The 19380-nt window shown below is 41.1% G+C and overlaps 1 protein-coding gene across 1 annotated transcript in view; it reads left to right on the top strand.

Annotated features, from left to right (window-relative positions):
• The window catches only part of EPGN (epithelial mitogen), a gene marked incomplete at both ends in the record, with an annotated part of 37608 nt that extends 18557 nt beyond the window's left edge, over positions 1-19051 (top strand). Inside the window, 2 exons of the mRNA XM_082256337.1 lie at positions 9717-9869; positions 19000-19051. Coding sequence (XP_082112463.1) covers positions 9717-9869; positions 19000-19051 — 205 coding nt within the window. The remainder of the gene's footprint in view (positions 1-9716; positions 9870-18999) is intronic.
• Positions 19052-19380: the final 329 nt, after the last annotated feature.

The raw sequence follows: 19380 nt of genomic DNA, 5'->3' as shown, positions 1-19380 counted from the left end.
TGCAGAAAAGGGCACTGGGGGGCAAACTGATGTGAATTTATTTTATTTTGTAATGCATCAGTGTGTTTAGTGTGTTTTACTGTTTGAATTTGCTGCCGGTTCCACCTCCCTGCGAGCGTCACATCGCAGGAGACGGAAGCCGGGGCACAGAGCATCGGGAGGAAGATCCGGCCGCCGCACTCTGCCGGGATACATCTCTGGATCCCGGGGACAAGGTGAGTATCCTCTCTTACAGGATCCAGCGATCTCCCTAGCGGTACCCCGAGTGTGGCTCGGGGTTACCACTTTTGGCACTGAAATTTAACCGCGAGCCACACTCGGGAATACCGCTAGGGAGGTTAAAACATACCCAGTAAACAAAAATAAAAAAATCTAATATCTTCATCAATGTAGGCCAATATGTATTCTGCTACATATTTTTGGTAAAAAAATCCCAACAAGCGTATATTGATTGGTTTGCGCAAAAGTCATAATGCCTACAAACTATGGGATATTTTTATTTATTTATGTTTTTATTTAAAATGTTTACTAGTAATGGCAGTGATCAGCGACTTATAGCAGGACTGCGATATTGTAGCGGACAGACAGGACACTAACTGACACTTTTGAAACTTTTTTGGACCAGTTACACTAATACAATGATCAGTGCTAAAAATGTACGCTTTCACTCTACTAATGACACTGGCTGGGAAGGGGTTAAACATCAGGGGTGATCAAAGGGTTAACAGTGTGCCTAACCAATGTTTTACTACTGGGGGGGGGGGGTGATTTTACTATGGGAAGGCATTGATCTATGTTCCTGCTTTGCAGGAACACAGGATCAATGCCTTCACTACTGACAGAATGACTATCTGCCTTGTTTACATAGGCAGGTCACCATTCTGGCTCTCTGCCTAATGATCAGCAGGTGCCAGCAGACATCGAGTCCGCGGTACCCGCAGATCAGCTCCCACTGTGTCTAATCACACTGGCTCTGTGACATCAGTCTGCTGAAAGCAGGTCACAGGAGTGCAGAACGATCTAAATTCCTGTGATACACAGGGGAAGCACCGCCAAATGTGCCTTGGCTGTACTTCTCCTTTAAAGAGTAACTTCATATTGTTGAGAAAAAACATTCACCTCTGGGTGATCTACAGTATCTCACAAAAGTGAGTACACCCCTCACATTTTTGTAAATATTTTATTATACCTTTTCATGTGACAGCACTGAAGAAATTACACTTTGCTACAATGTAAAATAGTGAGTGTACAGCTTGTATAACAGTTTAAATGTGCTGTCCTCTCAAAATAACTCAACACACAGCCATTAATGTCTAAACCACTGGCAACAAAAGTGAGTACACCCCTGAGTGAACATGTTCAAATTGGGTCCAAAGTGTCAATATTTTCTGTGGCCACCATTAGTTTCCAGCACTGCCTTAACCCTCTTGGGCATGGAGTTCACCAGAGCTTCACAGGTTGCCACTGGAGTCCTCTTCCACAATGACATCATGGAGCTTGTGGATGTTAGAGATCTTGCGCTCCTTCACTTTCCATTTGAGGATGCCCCACAGATGCTCAATAGGTTTTAGATCTGGAGACATGCTTGGCCAGTCCATCACCTTTACCCTCAGCTTCTTTATCAAGGCAATGGTCATCTTGGAGGTGTGTTTGGGGTCCTTATCATGTTGGAATACTGCCCTGCGGCCCAGTCTCCAAAGGGAGGGGATCCTGCTCTGCTTCAGTATGTCACAGTACATAATGGCAGTCATTGTTCCCTCAATGAACTGTAGCACCCTAGTGCTGGCAGCACTCATGCAGCCCCAGACCATGACACTCCCACCACCATGCTTGACTTTAGGCAAGACACACTTGTCTCTGTACTCCTCACCTGGTTGACGCCATCTGAACCAAATAAGTTTATCTTGGTCTCATCAGACCACAGGACATGGTTCCAGTAATCCATGTCCTTAGTCTGCTTGTCTTCAGCAAACTTTTTGCGGGCTTTCTTGTGCATCTTTAGAAGTGGCTTCCATCTGGGACGACAGCCATGCAGAACAATTTGATGCAGTGTGCGGCGTATGGTCTTAGCACTGACAGGCTGACCCCTCCCCCCCTTCAACCTCTGCAGCAATGCTGGCAGCACTCATACATCTATTTCCCAAAGACAACCTCTGGATATGACGCTGAGCACATGCAATCAACTTCTTTGGTCGACCATGGCGAGGCCTGTTCTGAGTTAAACCTGTACTGTTAAACCACTGTATGGTCTTGGGCACAATGCTGCAGCTCCGTTTTAGGGTCTTGGCAATCCTATTTCATCCTAGGCCATCTTTATGTAGAGCAACAATTCTTTTTTTTCAGATTCTCAGAGAGTTCTTTGCCATGAGGTGTCATGTTGATATTCCAGTGACCAGTATGAGAGAGTGAGAGCGATAACACCAAATATAACACGCCTGCTCCCCATTCACACCTGAGACCTTGTAACACTAATGAGTCACATGACACCAGGGAGGGAAAATAGATTGGGCCCAATTTGGACATTTTCACTTAGGGGTGTACTCACTTTTGTTGCCAGCAGTTTAGACATTAATGTGTTGAGTTATTTTGAGGGAACAGCAAATTTACACCGTTACACAAGCTGTACACTAGCTACTTTACATTGTAGTAAAGAGTCATTTCTTCAGTGTTGTCACATGAAAAGATATAATAAAATATTTCCAAAAATGTGAGGGGTATACTCACTTTTGTGAGATGCTGTATATTGCAAGGATTTAAACAAACTTTGTTGCAGAATAATACCTTTTGTTATTCTGAAGGAATAGCTGTTTGTCTGTGTCCCTGTTCAGAGTAAATCTGTATGGGAGTGGTTTTATAATTGTCAATTAGCTGTTGCACCTGCAGGGTTCTAATGAGGAAAGCTGCTGTGTCTGCATTCCTTTAGACATGATTTCCCTTTGAGAGTATCTCACCAAAACTCAAAACTACATTTTCGTGCAGGGGATGCCAAAAATCTGATTTGTATCTTAGTGCAGACTTCTGGGAAAATCAGTAAGCCAATCACACAAGCAGAAAATTATATATCCGGGGGGGGGGGGGGTCGGGGGGTCAATGTGTCCACTATCTGTGTACATAATGCCTCTAGGTAGCCATATTGCATTGTATTTTACAGAAAATTACAGAGCTGCAGATTGAAATCGAAAGGCAATTTCTAATAACATCAATTACAACATGTATTATGTCACAATTGTATATGCTTTATTATTCCCACGGTTTCATGTGCTGGAAACCACATAGAACCATGCGGTTTCTTTGCGGCAGCAGTATTGGAAAAGGTGCATGGACCTTTTCCCTGTGCTTTCTCTAGGTACAGCAGCCCATTCAAATGAATGGGCTGCTGTGCCCACAAAACGCGGCTGCCAGAAAACGGCATAGTGTGAACCTGCCCATAATGACCTTGCAAGTACTGAAAAATATCTGTTGATCTGCCAGGATTTGAGTCACAGGGGATTTTATAAATCTTTCTTAAAGCGGAACAAAACCCTCATATCCTTTACAACCTAAGCTGATTATCAGATGCAGACCTAAAAGGCCTGGTATAAATTGGGGTTGGGAACTAACGCTGTTTTTTTCCATGATTTTTAAATGCTGGCAATTCGTTTCTTTACATTCAGCTGTCAGCAGGCACTCATCCGTTGTTATGGACACGGCGGCTGCAACCGTGTTGTTTACTGGTTGTTAACCACTTGCCGACTGCCTAACGACGATTTACGTCGGCAGTCAGCCCCTCGCAGGCAAAGCGACGTAGGTCTACGTCGCTAGCCTGTGAGGCTCTAGGAAAAGAGCGCGCGCCGCCATAGGCACGCTCCCGCTCGCTCAAGGACCCCCCCGCACGTGTGCCCGGCGGACCCGATGTCCGCTGGGCACTCGCAATTGTCCGTTACAGCGGGAGAAAGACAGGCGGCTAATGTAAACACAGCCGCCTGTCATTCTCCCCTGTGTAAGAATGGAGATCATACGGTTCTGCTATGTAGGACCGTTGATCTCTGTTCTTACACCTCAAGCCACATCCAATCACAGTAAGAAAGACACCCATAGGGACACACTTAACCCCTCCCGCTCAAAAAAGTTAACCCCTTCACTGCCAGTGTAATTTTTACAGTAACAGTGCATATGTATAGCACTGATTACTGTAGTATTGTCACTGGTAACCCCAAAAGTGTCAAAAATGTCAGTCAAGGGTCCGATCTGTCCGCCGCAATGTTGCAGTCCCGCAAAAAAATCGCAGATCGCCGCCATTACTCGTTAAAAAAAAAAAAACAACAAAAATGACAAAAATCTTTCCCTTAGTTAGTAAACGCAATAACTTTTACGCAAACCAATCAAAATACGCTTTTTGCGATTTTTTTTACCAAACATATGTAGCATAAAACAAATTGGCATAAAATGTTAAAAAATTTTGATTTTTACATTTTTTTGGGAATTTCATATAAAAAAATGTGAAAAATATTGTTATTTATGCAAAATTGACGCTCTTTTTTTGTTTATAGCGCATGATCAAAAAATCGCACAGGTGATCAAATACCACCAAAAGAAAGCTCTGTTTGTGGGGAAAAAAGGACGTCAAATTCGTTTAGGTACAGCATCGCACGACCGCACAATTGTCCGTTAAAATCCCGCAGTGCCGAATCGCAAAATAGGCCCTGGTCAGGAAGGGGGTAAAATCTTCCGGGGCTTAAGTGGTTAAGAATGCTGGTGGCTGGCGGGTCCCTAACTATCGCATGCCGAGACCACTACTGATTTACTGCATGCAATTTTATTCTAATCTAATCTAATCTAATCTAATTATTTATTCCCTTCGGTGAATTGAGTTTAAATCCTGTTTTTATGCTGTATTTACTGAGCATTTTTGCTTTATGTGGTAAATACCTCATAAAGCAATAGTGAATTGACATTTTCAGGATAGCATGCGGTATTTGGGAAATCACCTAAATACCGCATGTGATCTGCTTTTATGAATGGAGCCCATTGTCATTATGGCTGCTAGGAATCCACCCTTTTATAGTACGGGGAATGGCTTATCCAAAAGCCCCCTTATTGGCCCTTCTGACTTGATTGACCTAAGTTTAACCACTTGACCTCTGAGAAGGTTTTACCCCCTTCATGACCAGAGCATGTTTTGCTATTCAGCACTGTGTTAATTTAACTGGCAATTGCGTGGTCATGCAACACTGTATGTAAATGACGGCATCAGATCTAAAAATAAATATTATAGTGGTTTTATTGATTAGAGCCCCCACCTTACTGGAATGGAGTCCACACAGTTGCTGAGCATATTTCCTGATATATATGTGATTGTACTTTTGATTCTATTAAATACTGTGTTTATGTCCACATATTCGATCCAATTGGCAGAATCGCCCAGATTGCATCCATATGGCATGTCAACAGAGAAGGCTATGCAGTGTCATTGCTGCTAGGGACTGGCGGAGAGCACAGCTGTCTACAACCAGTAGTGCCAGCCCTCCCGCACATTTGCCCATTAGCCCCATAATGTAACCAGCACTGGATCCTAATGCGCTGCCATGAAGACAGATGCTGGACTGGCCCTGTCAATAGCAGGGGCAGGACAGCAAGAGGAAATTGGGAACCCCCACAGTGGTGGAACACCAGGGACTGGTTGCTGGTGACATATCCCTTGCTTTCCACCACCATGGGGGGCCTAAGATGTCAGGAAGGAGGCCCACTGCAGAACATCTGAAAGAGCCCTGCTGTGGGAAAGTAATAAAGGGCCCCTGGATTAGTGGAAAGCACACCACGCACACAGGGAAGGCTCCCGCGACCGATGGGTGGGGGTGGTTAGGGTGGCCCCCTATGGTTTCTTGCACTGATGCCCAGTGTCACGAATATTTCATGTTTTTGCCTTTTTGATGCCCATTGTCAGGAATTGTGACAAAGTGTTCGGAATATTTCATGTTTATGCGTTTGATAGCCCTTCATAATGCAAATTTTTTGTCTATAGGTTATGTTAAAGAGACTCCCGTGCTTCCTTCTCGGAAGTATGCCTGGGGACTTTTTGGCATCTTGATAAAAGTCCCTAGTCAGATTGAAACATTGACGCTCAATTGTATTGTATATTGCATGAACAAAACAAAGGTGAATTTGTAACAAGACCTCTGGAGTGCATTCTATTCTTGGGGAAAAAAAAAAAAATATATATATATATTGCATTTTATTGTCGGCCCCCCTACTTTTGTCCCTGTCCCCCCATGTGCCCCCCCCAAAATATGAAAGCTGAAGACGCCACTGATTACGGGGCAATCAATGGGTTAACCATGTGCCAAACAATGTATAATGTGTGTAATGTGTGCTACTTTACTTTTTTATCTGGCTGCTTTGCACGGAGAAGAAACAACCAGATTACTGTTCACAGTACAAAGAGTTCTGTGTTTTTGTAAAAACAGAACTCTGTGTGTGATTGGCCACAACCGATCAGCTGACTTCAGCCAAAATCATTGGCTAAAAACAGTCGCCAAACTCATTGCTGTGTCCAATCCCAGAACAGGTCAGCAGGGGGGCGCAGGCATGTGCGTCCCAAACCCCGAATAAGCCAGCAATGTACCAGTTCATTGCCCGACCTACCTATGCCACTAACCCGCAGTAAATCTACTGTGGGTGGGCTGCAATCAGTTAAAGTCCAGGCAGTGCATTGTGGTTACTATGGCAAATTCCGGCATTATTCCACTGGGTCTGTGAACTACGGTACGAACATGCGGGACCTCATGGTAGTGGCGAACCCAGACCGCTTTCCTAACATTGAAAGTGCAGTGTAAATTTCAACAGTTTCACTTTAAAGTGTAGCAAAGCAGCAGACTTACTTTAACTTCCCCCTTTCATTCTAAGCAGTATATATTTACCTTACTTTCCCTCCTCTCCTGTTTTGTTCAAAGGCCACAGCCAAAGCAAATACCCCTTACTCACCCATCTAATGTCAGGGGGCAATCAGCTCTGGCAACTTGTAGCTTACATATTGTTTAATTCCTAGTAACTAAACAGAGCAGCCTGGAAGTTGCTGTATAACTGTCTGTGGGTAGATGCAGCGTGGTACAGCATCAGTAAACACTCAGAATCCAGTTACAGAAAACACAACTGTGTTGAAACTAAAGTTTAGCAAAGCACAACAAGCCCAGCGGGAAGACAACCAGACTGGGCTCACTCACAGAATGTACAGCGATGAGTAGTAGCCGTGGGTCTCAGTTGTGCCCACAGTGTCTGTTTCAAGGTATGGAATGCGGCCCAGCTGATCCATACCCAAGTGGAGAGGCTTCCAAAAAGGATGGTGTGTCCCTGCACTTTCCCTACTCAACTGGAACCTTTCCCAGATTCCCTGATGCTAAGCACTGTCCCTGACAAACGGGTGACTTGTCCCCACTCTATCCACACACAAAATGCCTGCCAAACCCAGGAGCCAGGGTGTTAAAATGGAGCTTCACCTAAAAGGGGAAGTTCTGCTTTGAGGACTCGTTCACTCGTTCCCTTCTCCTCTTGAACAATTGGCACTTTTGAGGAGTGGGGGGGGGGGGAGCAGGTACCCAATTTTGGACCGACTGGGGTGAGCACACCGATGCATTGTGGGAAAGGTGAGTGGCTGTTTTTTAACAGTCCAGGTTTTTTCCACAGGTGGATGGAACTCAGGTTTAAATAGACTCTGCCTGACTCAAGATGGTCACCCAAGTTACATGGGATGCCAGCATCCAATCGGATGCTGCCTCTCCCGAGACTGATGAAATCATTATGGATCGAGGCTCCAATCAACTTCCTCCTCCACCTGCATTGTTGCTACGGATGAGCACAACCTGCATTGAAGAGAATAGGCAGCACCTGCCAACACGTCTGTGGAAGTCTGCTTTGAAGCTAACCTGCTGCAAAAAAAAACGTTTCACTTTAAAGTGATGTAAATGATAAAATGTAGAATGCACAGCAAGCTGTTATAGCTAAAAAAAAAGTTATCTTGCACTTGTAAATGCATGTGGTCTACTTCAACGTTAAGTAAATTCTGCTAAAAATATCCTAAAATTTGGAGAGTATTTATATTAGCTGACATCTGTTGCATTTATTTGATAAAAGGTAAGAGCCTCTGATGAAAATAGCTGTTCTGTGACTCACATGATGTATGGTACTTTCAGTCACTGTTATGTAGTAATATACTCACATAATGGCAGCTTCCATCAAAGTCTTTTGTGACAGGAGCTCAGCTTTTTGATAGACAACGCTTTTTGGTTAATTTTATTTTCCCCTTCTTTTTTACAAGCTAAAAAATTGATGTTTTAAATAATTTTCAATATGTAGTAAATCTTAATTTTACTACAAGTTGGATCTATGCCTGCCAGTTTGTAAAAACATGATGGGCTTTACAATTTGAAAGCCAAGTACTTGTCAGATGCTTTTTATTTGCTGTTGCAAGCTAATGAAGTCATTGTCATCTCTGTTAATAGAGGGCATAGGCAGTATGTCAGCTATTCGGGTCTGTTTTTTAGCATGGCAGATACTAACTTGCTGATAAATATTACATTCTTATATGCAATACTGCATATTTAAATCAGGGAAATATATTTTTAGAACTGCATATGACAAAATACTTTAAAATATACATTATATTGTCAAAAGTATCGGGACACCCGCCTTTACACGCACATGAATTTTAATGGCATCCCAGTCTTAGTCTGTAGGGTTCAATATTGAGTTGGCCCACCCTTTGCAGCTGTAACAGCTTCAACTTTTCTGGGAAAGCTGTCCACAAGGTTTAGGAGTGTGTCTATGGGAATGTTTGACCATTCTTCCAGAAGTGCATTTGTGAGGTCAGGCACTGATATTGACCGAGAAGGCCTGGCTCCAAGTCTCCGCTCTAATTCATCCCAAAGGTGTTCTATCTGGTTGAGGTCAGGACTCTGTGCAGGCCAGTCAGGTTCCTCCACCCCAAACTCACTCATCTATGTCTTTATGGACCTTGCTTTGTGCACTGGTGTGCAGTCATGTTGGAACAGGAAGGGGCCATCCCCAAACTGTTCCCACAAAGCTGGGAGCATGAAATTGTCCAGAATGTCCTGGTATGCTGACGCCCTAAGCGTTTCCTTCACTGGAACTAAGGGGCTAAGCCCGAACCCTGAAAAACAACTCCACACCATAATCCCCCCTCCACCAAATGACTTTTTTAAGCTGCATTTTATGTGGTGTGTAAGCTGCAAGGTCAAAATTGTGCAAAAGACATTGGATAACCTGTTTTTTTCTGACAAACCTGTTTTTGGTTTTATCTTAAGTCCTTGTTATTATTATAAGGATTGACCACAAGCAATAGTATTTAGTGCCTATCTTTTGTGATTTTACTTGTACATAGTTTGAAGTATTGGTTGTCCTGGAAGCTATATTGCTGTGATAGTACTTTGTATGTTGTATAAGTGATCAGAAAACACATTCTGGACAGGACTGGCACTTTATGGTCATGACATGGAAGGAATGACAACACTACCCCTGATAAGGACAGAGAATGCCATGAACATAAATAACTAAATTTTGCATCTTGAGCTATATAGGGAGCCTGGTCATTCTGCATTGTGACCCAGCTAACAGATGTTTGGCTATGCCCGAAAATCTTATAATCATTTATGAGCATATGTAAACCATTTCAGACTATTTTCTTCAAATGGTGAGCTTCTGTTCTGGTCTTCTGTTTTTCCTAGGTGTTTATCGGGCTTCACGGGGGAAAGATGTGAACATGTTATCCTACCAACATACCAACCAAAATCTGAAGTAACATATATAGCTATTGGAGTATTAGTGGGATTATTACTAAGTGGATTAATTGTCTTTATCTGGTGCTACAAGGAAAAACGGTAAGTATTGATAAATGTATTAAAATAAAACATTCATACAAATATTGCATTTTACCAAGATGCAGAAGTGGGTGGCATCTTATGTCTACCGTGGCGGGCATAATTTATTTACAAGGGGATATGACTTTAAATCCCATCTCTGTTCTCCTCTGAGAATTACATGGGGCATTATTCAACCCAAAAGACAGAGCACATCTAGTTGTGGAAAGAAATTTCTGGGTGGGCAGCAGGGAAGAAAAGGTGAGAATTGCAGCCAAAGCTGAATTATAATTTAAGACCTCCTAGGGCACTATTAAAAAAAAAAAAGGAAAATACATACATACATACATACATACAGAAAAATGTAATATGAACTGCTTCTTGGAAAACTTCAACATTTTATTTTTATTATGAGACTTCAAAGCGCTTCTCCAAACCTATGTCCAGATATTATCAGGAACCAGCAGGCTGAGTGTGCAGATGCAAAAAAAGGGGGGGGGGGGTACCCTGGAAAGATCCAGAGGAACAGAGAGCCTTATTGGGATGAACAATTAACCATACACGGGGGTGTAAACCAATGCAAAGTATTTTTATTCTGGCAAATCTAGCAAAGTGATGATGTTGCTAAAAAGTGGTGTTGTTCAACATATCATGTTCAGTAGAAATAAAGTGCAATGTGACATAACAGTGCATACAATAACAACCATAGACATAACAGAACAATATAAAAACAAGGTGAAAAGTATCGTCCGGACGCCAGGTATTAGTTGGCACTTGAAGACAGTTCCCACGGCGTTTCACCTTATGGTTAGATAAATAATATAGTATCTGTAAGGGAATGCTTAAAGTGCCAAACCCGTGGAAGCTCGAGCTATGGGCATGATGGCAGTTAAAGTGCCCCTAGAGGCTAAGTCCCAGGATATAGGAGGTGATCAGATATGATTGCAGAGTAAGTAGGTAGCACCTGAATAAGTGGCCATCACATTAGGAGCAGTCATATAAAGAAAGTATGAGACATCTATGTAATCCAAATGGACAATGGAGTAGGGTAAATATTTTTCTGAACTGTCCACATTGTAGTAGATTCACAATCACTGGAACCTGCGCCAATGTAAAGGCAGGTAGGGGGCCACAAACACTGGGCTATAGTGTAGATCACACTAGGGTCCTGTAGATGGTAATGGATTAGAAGTCTGCAGTGTCCTAAGCAAATGCCATAAGGTAGATAGAGTTAACGTTTGTAATGTGCATGGATGTGCAGACAGTACCTGGGACAGTTAGTGTGCAGATGTTCACACATGTTATAATCTAGGACCTGATAGTAGTTCAGGGCTCCATCCAACGGATAGGAGGTCTGTGGCAGGAGGTAGGAGGACTCCAATCCCTCTCCAGAATTAAAAGAGGCTGCATGGGGCAGCAAGAGCGTGCATATCTCTCAGGAGGCAGATTTAGTATGTAACAGAGCAGAAGTAGCTGATCGAGAGTAAGCTATGAGAAAGCTTGAGTTTAAGGAACTGCGTGTGTTGGGCTGAGGATCAGACCTAAGGTCTAAGCTTGAGGCCTGAAGCAGCCATATGGCAACAGTGTGAACCAGGAGACTGAAGTATTTTGTTGCACAATTTACAGTAACAATGGAAACCCCCTGTATAGGCAACTGATGTCTTTTGTGAAGTTTTCCATTCTTTTAAATAAAAGTGGGCCACCAAGCCCTTAAACAGAGTTTCTGAGGTAGACTGACCTCACTGTTATGCACTACCATTGAGCTAAGAAATTTCCCAATGTCACAAGTGGTGCTCAGATAAGGAATGGTGGAGTTCTGGATCCTCGCATGCCTAAACAGTAAGTGTGGCAAGAAATTCTTTCTGCTCTGCAGTGTGTGCAGCAGTTGATGTACCAGCAAAAAGAGAAGCATTGCGTGTTGCAGCCCTTAAAGAGACAGTACTCCATTGTTTTTTCATCTGTGAAGATGGGGTTGTTAAAAAGCAAAAAGGAAGCAATGTTTGCTAAGTTGAGAAATAGAACTCTGTGGTTGGAGGGGTTGTTGCTGCCCAGGACAAGCCCTTACATGCCTAAACAGAGTTTGCCAAGGCAGGAGATGGCTGCTGCTACCTATAGCAACGTCGCTGGGATTAGAGTAGCTTACTTAATACAGCCCACGTTGCCTATTGATGATGCTGAGGACGTTTTTGCAAAGTTTGAGTGTGTTGCTGTACAAGAAGCTTGGCCCAAAGAAAGCTGGTTAGATGAGTTACTGCCTCTATTATGGATAAAGTATCAGACAGTATACGGGGGAATGATTCAAGGTTGCTGGGATTACAACTCGCTTAAAGCTGAAATCCTGAAAATAGATTTGCCAGAAATGCTCTGGTAAAGAAAAACTGTTGCCCTTACCCTGTCAGAAGAAAGTAGCAGCTACAGCAGAGATGTGGATCAAATTCTGACTGAAGATGTTTGTGCAAAGGTGTCTGTTGTTGTCCTTGGAGATGATGTAGAAATTGTTCAGTCTGCAGGGGGTGGTGGAGTTTCTAGGAAGGCTGCAGTGTTGCCCTGTTGCCATGTGGGGGCATTAGCTTTTTAGAACCCACTCGAGAGTATATATCGCCCTCAACTGATGTTTGCAATACCTGCCAAATGGAATGGTAAGACTGTTGCTGATGAAACTGTGAAAGAGTGTGGCTATGGGACAGACCCGGGTGAAGTAAGAATTAGTCTGGCTGAGAAATTCGCTGTGTGTGTGAAAAGAGATTCGTTGCTGTGTAGTACCCTTGGTAGTGGGGAAGCATGGGTTAAAGCAGAACCTGCAGTGAGATTGAGGACTATTAAGGACTGGTCTCCATGTATTTCCCTGTGTAGCAGGGAGACCAGTGTTAAAACTGAATATGATGATGTGTTGCTTACTAATAATTTTGAAAATGCTGATGTATATTCATCTGTGTTCTCCGAGAGTGAAATATGTTCTGTGCATGTGCCTAAACCAATTCAGCAGAGCACTGAGGCAGATCTGTTAAGGGTGACCACTAAGGTATGTGTGCCATTTACCCTAGCAAAAATGTCAGGTGCCACAGAAGTGTTCCTGGTGACCTCGCAGTGACTGAGGTTGAGGTTTCCGAGGACAATTGTGTAGCCGCCCTGGTGTGTTTTTCATAACGTGAAAAGTGACATACGAAGTGTCCCACAGGTTCCAACTGGTAATGAACCAAGACAGCCAGTAAAAGTCAGGAATGCTGATGATAATGTTGTTAAATGTATTGTGTTTATTATAAAAGTACAGTATTTGCTGTGGAGTCCCAGGTACTTCCTAGAGTAGGTGATGTGGTTCTGCAGAGCACCCATTAAGGAGATGTTATAGTATTGGATAGTTGGGGCAGGGAAGTACTTGCATTACTGGACAAAGTGTCCGTTTGTAAAAATAGGTTGGACATAACATCTGCTATGTCAGATGGAGGAGTCACAGAGTGGCTGGTGATCAAGAGTGCATTGGCCCCTGTGGGACCCCACAAGCATGTGTTGTAGAAATGTCTAGCCATTTCAACATCGAGAACAAGATGGAATCTCTTGTGCTTAAATGAACAATACAATGAAAGTTCATGTAATTTCCCGCCTTTTGTTTATTTGACACCATTCTTCTCCTCGTTACATTCAGCCGATTGCTGGTAACTCCTGCTACATTGGTAAATACCTGCTCTGTGCAATCACCCCACAGAATGGCTCAGAACCTCCTCTTCTCAGCACACTACCATGGGATGAGGAATCCTATAGAGGGGCACACCTGTGGGCTTGCTCCTGAGCTGGGCTGTGCATCTATTGACACACAAAGTGTGGCTCAGCCCCACCCCTTGCTCTCTGCTCACAAGATTTGATTGACAGGAGTCCAAGGCTCCCACTGAGGGATTGAGGCGGCAATACAAATACAGGGACATTTTTTACCTTAATGCATGTAATGCATTAAGGTAAAAAATGTCCAGCCCTTAGAACCAATTTAAATTGGATTTTACATCTACAAAGTTAAAGCCTTACTGTAGCCAATACTTATTAATGGCAACAGAAACCTTTTTTTTTTGGGGGGGGGGGGGGGGGATAAAGGTTTTTACTAAATATTAATATATTATAATTTATATGAATAAGATCTGACCAGTGTAAGCACCCCTGTCAGTGTAAACTAGGTTTTTTCAACCCTCTAATTGCTACTTTTACTGGTTAGCTTGCTCTGTTAAAGGAAGTTGAACAGGATCAACAAGTATTAAAACTATGTTGAGGGGGACTCCAAAAACCAATGACTGCGGTGTTAAGGCTCCTGACAGACTGCTCCATATATGACATTTTTGATTTTGCCTATTAAATACTTTTAGATTCAACACAAAAAAAAAATGTTGCCTATTTGAAAAAAAATCCTTGCTTTATTTTATTTGTTTTATGAGACTTGTATTTTTAATAGCACTATTGTAAAATATAATAGTATCAATGTACTAAATACCATATGTACAGTATGTTCATGTGATCTGCTTGTACGAGAAATGTAAATGTGCTAGTAAGGATATTTTTTAAAATCATTTTGCTTAGCTCATCTCCTAATCCTAAAATAAATCATTATATGGTTTTTGCTAATAAATCTCTTGTAATGCCAGCTGTAGTCAATAATATGCAAGAAAAAACAGTAAATAGTAAAGACCATGATAATCATAGTAGAACATGCTTACATTTCAGTGATATGATAGAACACATTTTTCTTGAGTGAGTAAAATGCCTTGTTTATAGCACAGCAGCACAAACTGCCGGCTCAAAGGTTACAATGAGATTTACAACATGCTGGTAATCCGCATGTTACTGCATTTAAAAAAAAAGACATAAATGGAAAAAATCCTTAATGTCTGATTAAACATTAACTTTTTTTGTTCAGCAAGCAGTTCTCTACAGTAAACTATATTGTGTGTGCATTTAATGAATTGTTATAAATTGCATAATATTATTAATTTAAATTATTTTTCATTATGTATTCAATATTTCATTACATATCTTTTAAATATATATATATATATATATATATACACAGGCACAAACATACTACATATCTGTCTCCCCTGTCTATGCCTCCAAATAACAGTGCTTGTGTCTGACTATTGGGTGCTCTTACAGCTATCATTGCACTGTAGGATAAGGAGACAGAATCACATAACATACCCTATAACTATCAGTTATGTCTCTTTGCCCCTGATAGCCAATCGCAGCAGCAAGTGAAGGGAAAGGCCAGTATATGCAGCAGGAAGGCCAGTTATTTAAGTAAACCTCTTGTTTTGCTCTGCATTACCAAATAAAGGATTCAATTTAAAACTAGTAAAAATAGTAAAAACAAAAAAACATTTTTATCCCAACTTATCATCCTATATCCTATGCTATGTTTATCAAAAGTAGATCTTGCAAGCCTTTTTACATTTTTCAAGTAGGGAATCCTACTTGTGTTTTTGCTTTCACTCACCTACAGTATATGTTGCTCTGCAGTCTCTCTCCAAGTTGTATCATTGAGGTTTCGCATGCATACCTATTAAAAACCTTTTCTTTAGCCACCTCTCCAACGCACCTCTCTTTTTTCTACTAGACCACTTTTTCCTTCTCTCTCCAACACCTCTGTACAATTTCATATTGCTTGCTTTCCCACGCATGCCACCCCAAGCAGTCTCTCTATGCTTTCCTTGCCACTATTTAGTGGCAACTTCAGTGGTAACTACACCATGTTTTTCAATCCCATTGCACATCTACACGTATTCTTAAACCTTTTTCATTGTTATCTGTCCTATCCGCTCCTCTGGCCACTCTTTTGTTCCAGGAAACTGATATTACTTTCCTAGAGAGCTATGTCACCAACGAGACCCACTGAGGTCCTCTCAGGTGGCACTCATGAAGTCAAGGTGGGGTAACGGCACTACAACTGGAGTGTCCATAATGCAACTCAGTAATGTTCAGCCTGATAAAATTACTGGTTGATCATTAGTGGGCTCTCTTCTCAGCCGCTGCGCCTGTCAAACAGAAAGGCACAGTGGGCAAGCCTCTTCAATGATACAGAACCTGTTTACAGTACATGCCCTGAATCGCTGAACAAAGTGTTGCTGGCCATTACATCTGACTGTGTGACAAACGCAGTGGCCTGTCATAGACTTTTGTCGGTTATGCTGTGCCTGCACTTTTAACAGATTCTGTGTCACTGAACAGAACTGCCTTTTTGTGCATGAGTTTGTGGGCACACATTACCCCATTACTCTGGTTTCTTTATCATGTCAGTCCAATTTATTGCCCTCTGTATTCCACAGCACATCTTCAACACATATTTCTTGTTTTCAGGCTTCCTGCCCTTTTCCCAACACATATTTCTTGTTTTCAGGCTTCCTGTCCTTTTCCCAATGTTCCTCTATGCTCTCCTGCCTCTGGCCTCACTTTTCTATTGCCTGTTCTTCCACACCTGGGGGGGGATATGATCATCATGTATAAATACATAAGGGGTCCATATAGTGAACTTGGTGTTGTATTGTTCACTTTAAGGTCAACACAGAGGACAAGGGGGCACTCTTTACGTCTAGAGGAAAACAGATTTAGTCTCCAAATACGGAAAGGTTTCTTCACCGTAAGAGCTGTGAAAATGTGGAATAACTCCCTCCAGAGCTGGTTATGGCTAGCTCACTAGATAGCTTTAAAAAGGCCTGGATTATTTCCTGGATGTACTTAATATAAGTGGGTACTAATATTTATAGGTAAAGTTGATCCAGGGAATATCTGATTGCCTCTCGGGGGGATGAGGAAGGAATTTTTTTTCCCCTGCTGTAGCAAATTGGATCATGCTTTACTGGGATTTTTTTTGCCTTCCTCTGGATCAACTGCAGGTATAGGATTGTGTATATGGGATTGTATGGTTGGGTTTTCATTACTGTTTTTTTTTTTTTTATTGGTTGAGCCAGATGGACTTGTGTCTTTTTTCAACCTGACTAACTATGTAACTATGTAACCCGCCTCTTCAGTCTTCTGCCCCCACCCACCTGTCATTGTATAACTATGTCTGGAGCTGATTGTGTAATATAGTTCTCTTTTTGTAAGGAGTAGGTATTTGGACAAGACAGGGTTCTGACATCTCCCAAAAGGCAGAGCTGGGGCTTTTAAGAAATATTTGTAGCCTCATATACTGGAAGTCTCAGCTTCAGTGTTGGCATGAATATCCTAGAATGGATTAATGGATTAAACTATTATATAGCCAGAATTTGAGTCAATCAGAATTTTTTCCTACTTGCAGGCATACCAGACTGGAGTGTTCTTTGTTGCCTCTTTTGTTTGTGTTGTCTATCAACCTCTTAGCTATTTTAATATACATGTTTTCCAATATTAGGGGATTTTGCATCAACTCTTTGGAAGAGCAAATATCCTTATATGCAGAAGACTCCTTCATTTACTTGGTCCATCCCAACCAATCCTTTTCTTCCCCTTTTAAAATTATTGACCAGTTTGGGGATTATATAGGTTTTTGGGTAAACTGAAATATACCTGTTCTTTTTCCTCTTGACCCTGACACCGTAGACCCTGTCCTTTCATTTTCGCAAGTTACCAATAAATTTAAATACTTAGGTATTACTATACAGATCCACTTATCCACCTATTTGGATACGAACATTTCCCAATTTCTAAATTTTCTGGCTGAAAAAAACGAAGTGGTGAATGTCCTCCCCAAGTAACGTAATAGGCAGTGCTAATTTATTTATAAGGATTTTTTAACCAAAGCTGGTATATTTATTTTTGAATTCACTGGTCCCATTCCAATTATGGCAATATTTAAACATATCCATTTACTATGATCTTCTTTCCTATATACCCAGCAAAGCTCTCACATTTTTTATGCACAAAAGTGTATCTTATTTAAATAGAATATCCCCCCCCCCCCACACACACACACACACACTCTCTAACATTATCTATATGTTCTTTCCATCTACAATTAGCATATGATTGTAGGGACCATCCTATTCTTTTTGAAAAAAAATGTCCATAGCTCACTTTTCTTCATGATTTTGTTTATACAAATCTATCACTGTGTATATTTATATATTCCATAGCCCTCAAAAGTTCCACAGCACTTGTGTTCTAAAGAGATTCTCCTGCTATGAGCATTATTATTATGATACTTGCTATAAATTACATACAGTGCAACACTATGTTATTTTCTTGCAATGCTAAAATTGTGTTATTTGACCCCCATTATTCAGGTTTTATTTTTCCTTTTCTTTTGTTATTCTCGCAATCGTAATAAAAATCATCTTAAAAAATGTCAGTCTATATGGGATGTTGATAAAAATAAACTCTTTTTCACGAGAAAACTATAGCTATTTAGTGTCCATACAATTGTACCATTTTCATTTTTAGCTCTAGTCCTAACCCCTGTTTTTATTTTTTTTTGTTTATTTTCCGTTATTATTCATGCAAACTTAAAGTTGAACTATAGGCAAACCTTTTTTTTTTATTTTGGATAGAGCAAGGGAAGGCTATAACCCTTGTCAAATTTTTTTAAGCCATCTGTGCCCCCTGTCCTATAGCCAAAACAGGAATTGAAAGCAAATCCCTACAAATGAAAGGAGTCCATTGGGGCCCCCAAAGTAACTGGAACTAATGTCCCCATTGGAAGATTTCCTTTCCATTACTTTTCTGGGGACAACCCAAAATGTAGGATTTTCTTTTACTTTCACTTTTAATAATAATGGTAAACAGGACAAATATAGAGGGTGAATCTCCCTTATGGGGTCGAAGACAGCAATAAAAACTGACAGGTGTTCTAATCCATCTCCGCTCTATCCAAAACTACAAAAGTTTTTTTTTGCCTTTAGTTATACTTTAATAAAAACATCTTAAAAAATGTCAGTTCAGATGTTGATAGAAAAAAACTCGCGTTTCACAAGAAAAGTAAGATTATAGCTATTTAGTGTTCACTGAAATTGTTCAAAACATTTTCTTTTATAGCTCAGTTATCTCTTTAACATAAATTCTTATTCCACTTCTAATGTCATCTACTTGGAATCAAGAAACATTCTGGATGAAGTGGTAACATGGTCTTTATCGCTCTATAAACTCTACACTGAAAAACAAACACATTAATTATTTTGTTTTCACTTCTCATTTTTTTCAGATGTAAGCCAACTCCAGATTACGAAATGTGCAATCGAGAGAATACACCATAGATGCTCCGTTTGCAAAATTGCCAACTGAAAAACCAATGAGCATTTCAGATGTGATTCATTCTCTCCACAAACATGGATATTGAATCTTCCTATTTATCACAAGGACTGCAGTGACTTTACAGCATTGAACCTTAACTACAGTGCATCTAAGCAGAGTCCCTTTGACTATGGAAACATCTTTCATGAATACTGGTTCCGCTAAGAGGCATTATGTGTTTTTTTTCCTAGAGAAAATCTAAAGACAATTATAATTTTGCCATGTTACTGCACTTGAAAAGTATTATAGTACTAATTTTTGCAATTTGTGTGTACAAGCTAACATTTAAATT

This window comes from Pelophylax lessonae (genome assembly GCF_965119305.1).
Source record: "Pelophylax lessonae genome assembly, chromosome: 1".
NCBI classification, from domain to species: Eukaryota; Metazoa; Chordata; class Amphibia; order Anura; family Ranidae; genus Pelophylax; species Pelophylax lessonae.
Note: the sequence above shows the minus strand (reverse complement) of the source record. Positions and strands in the feature narration are given on the sequence as shown.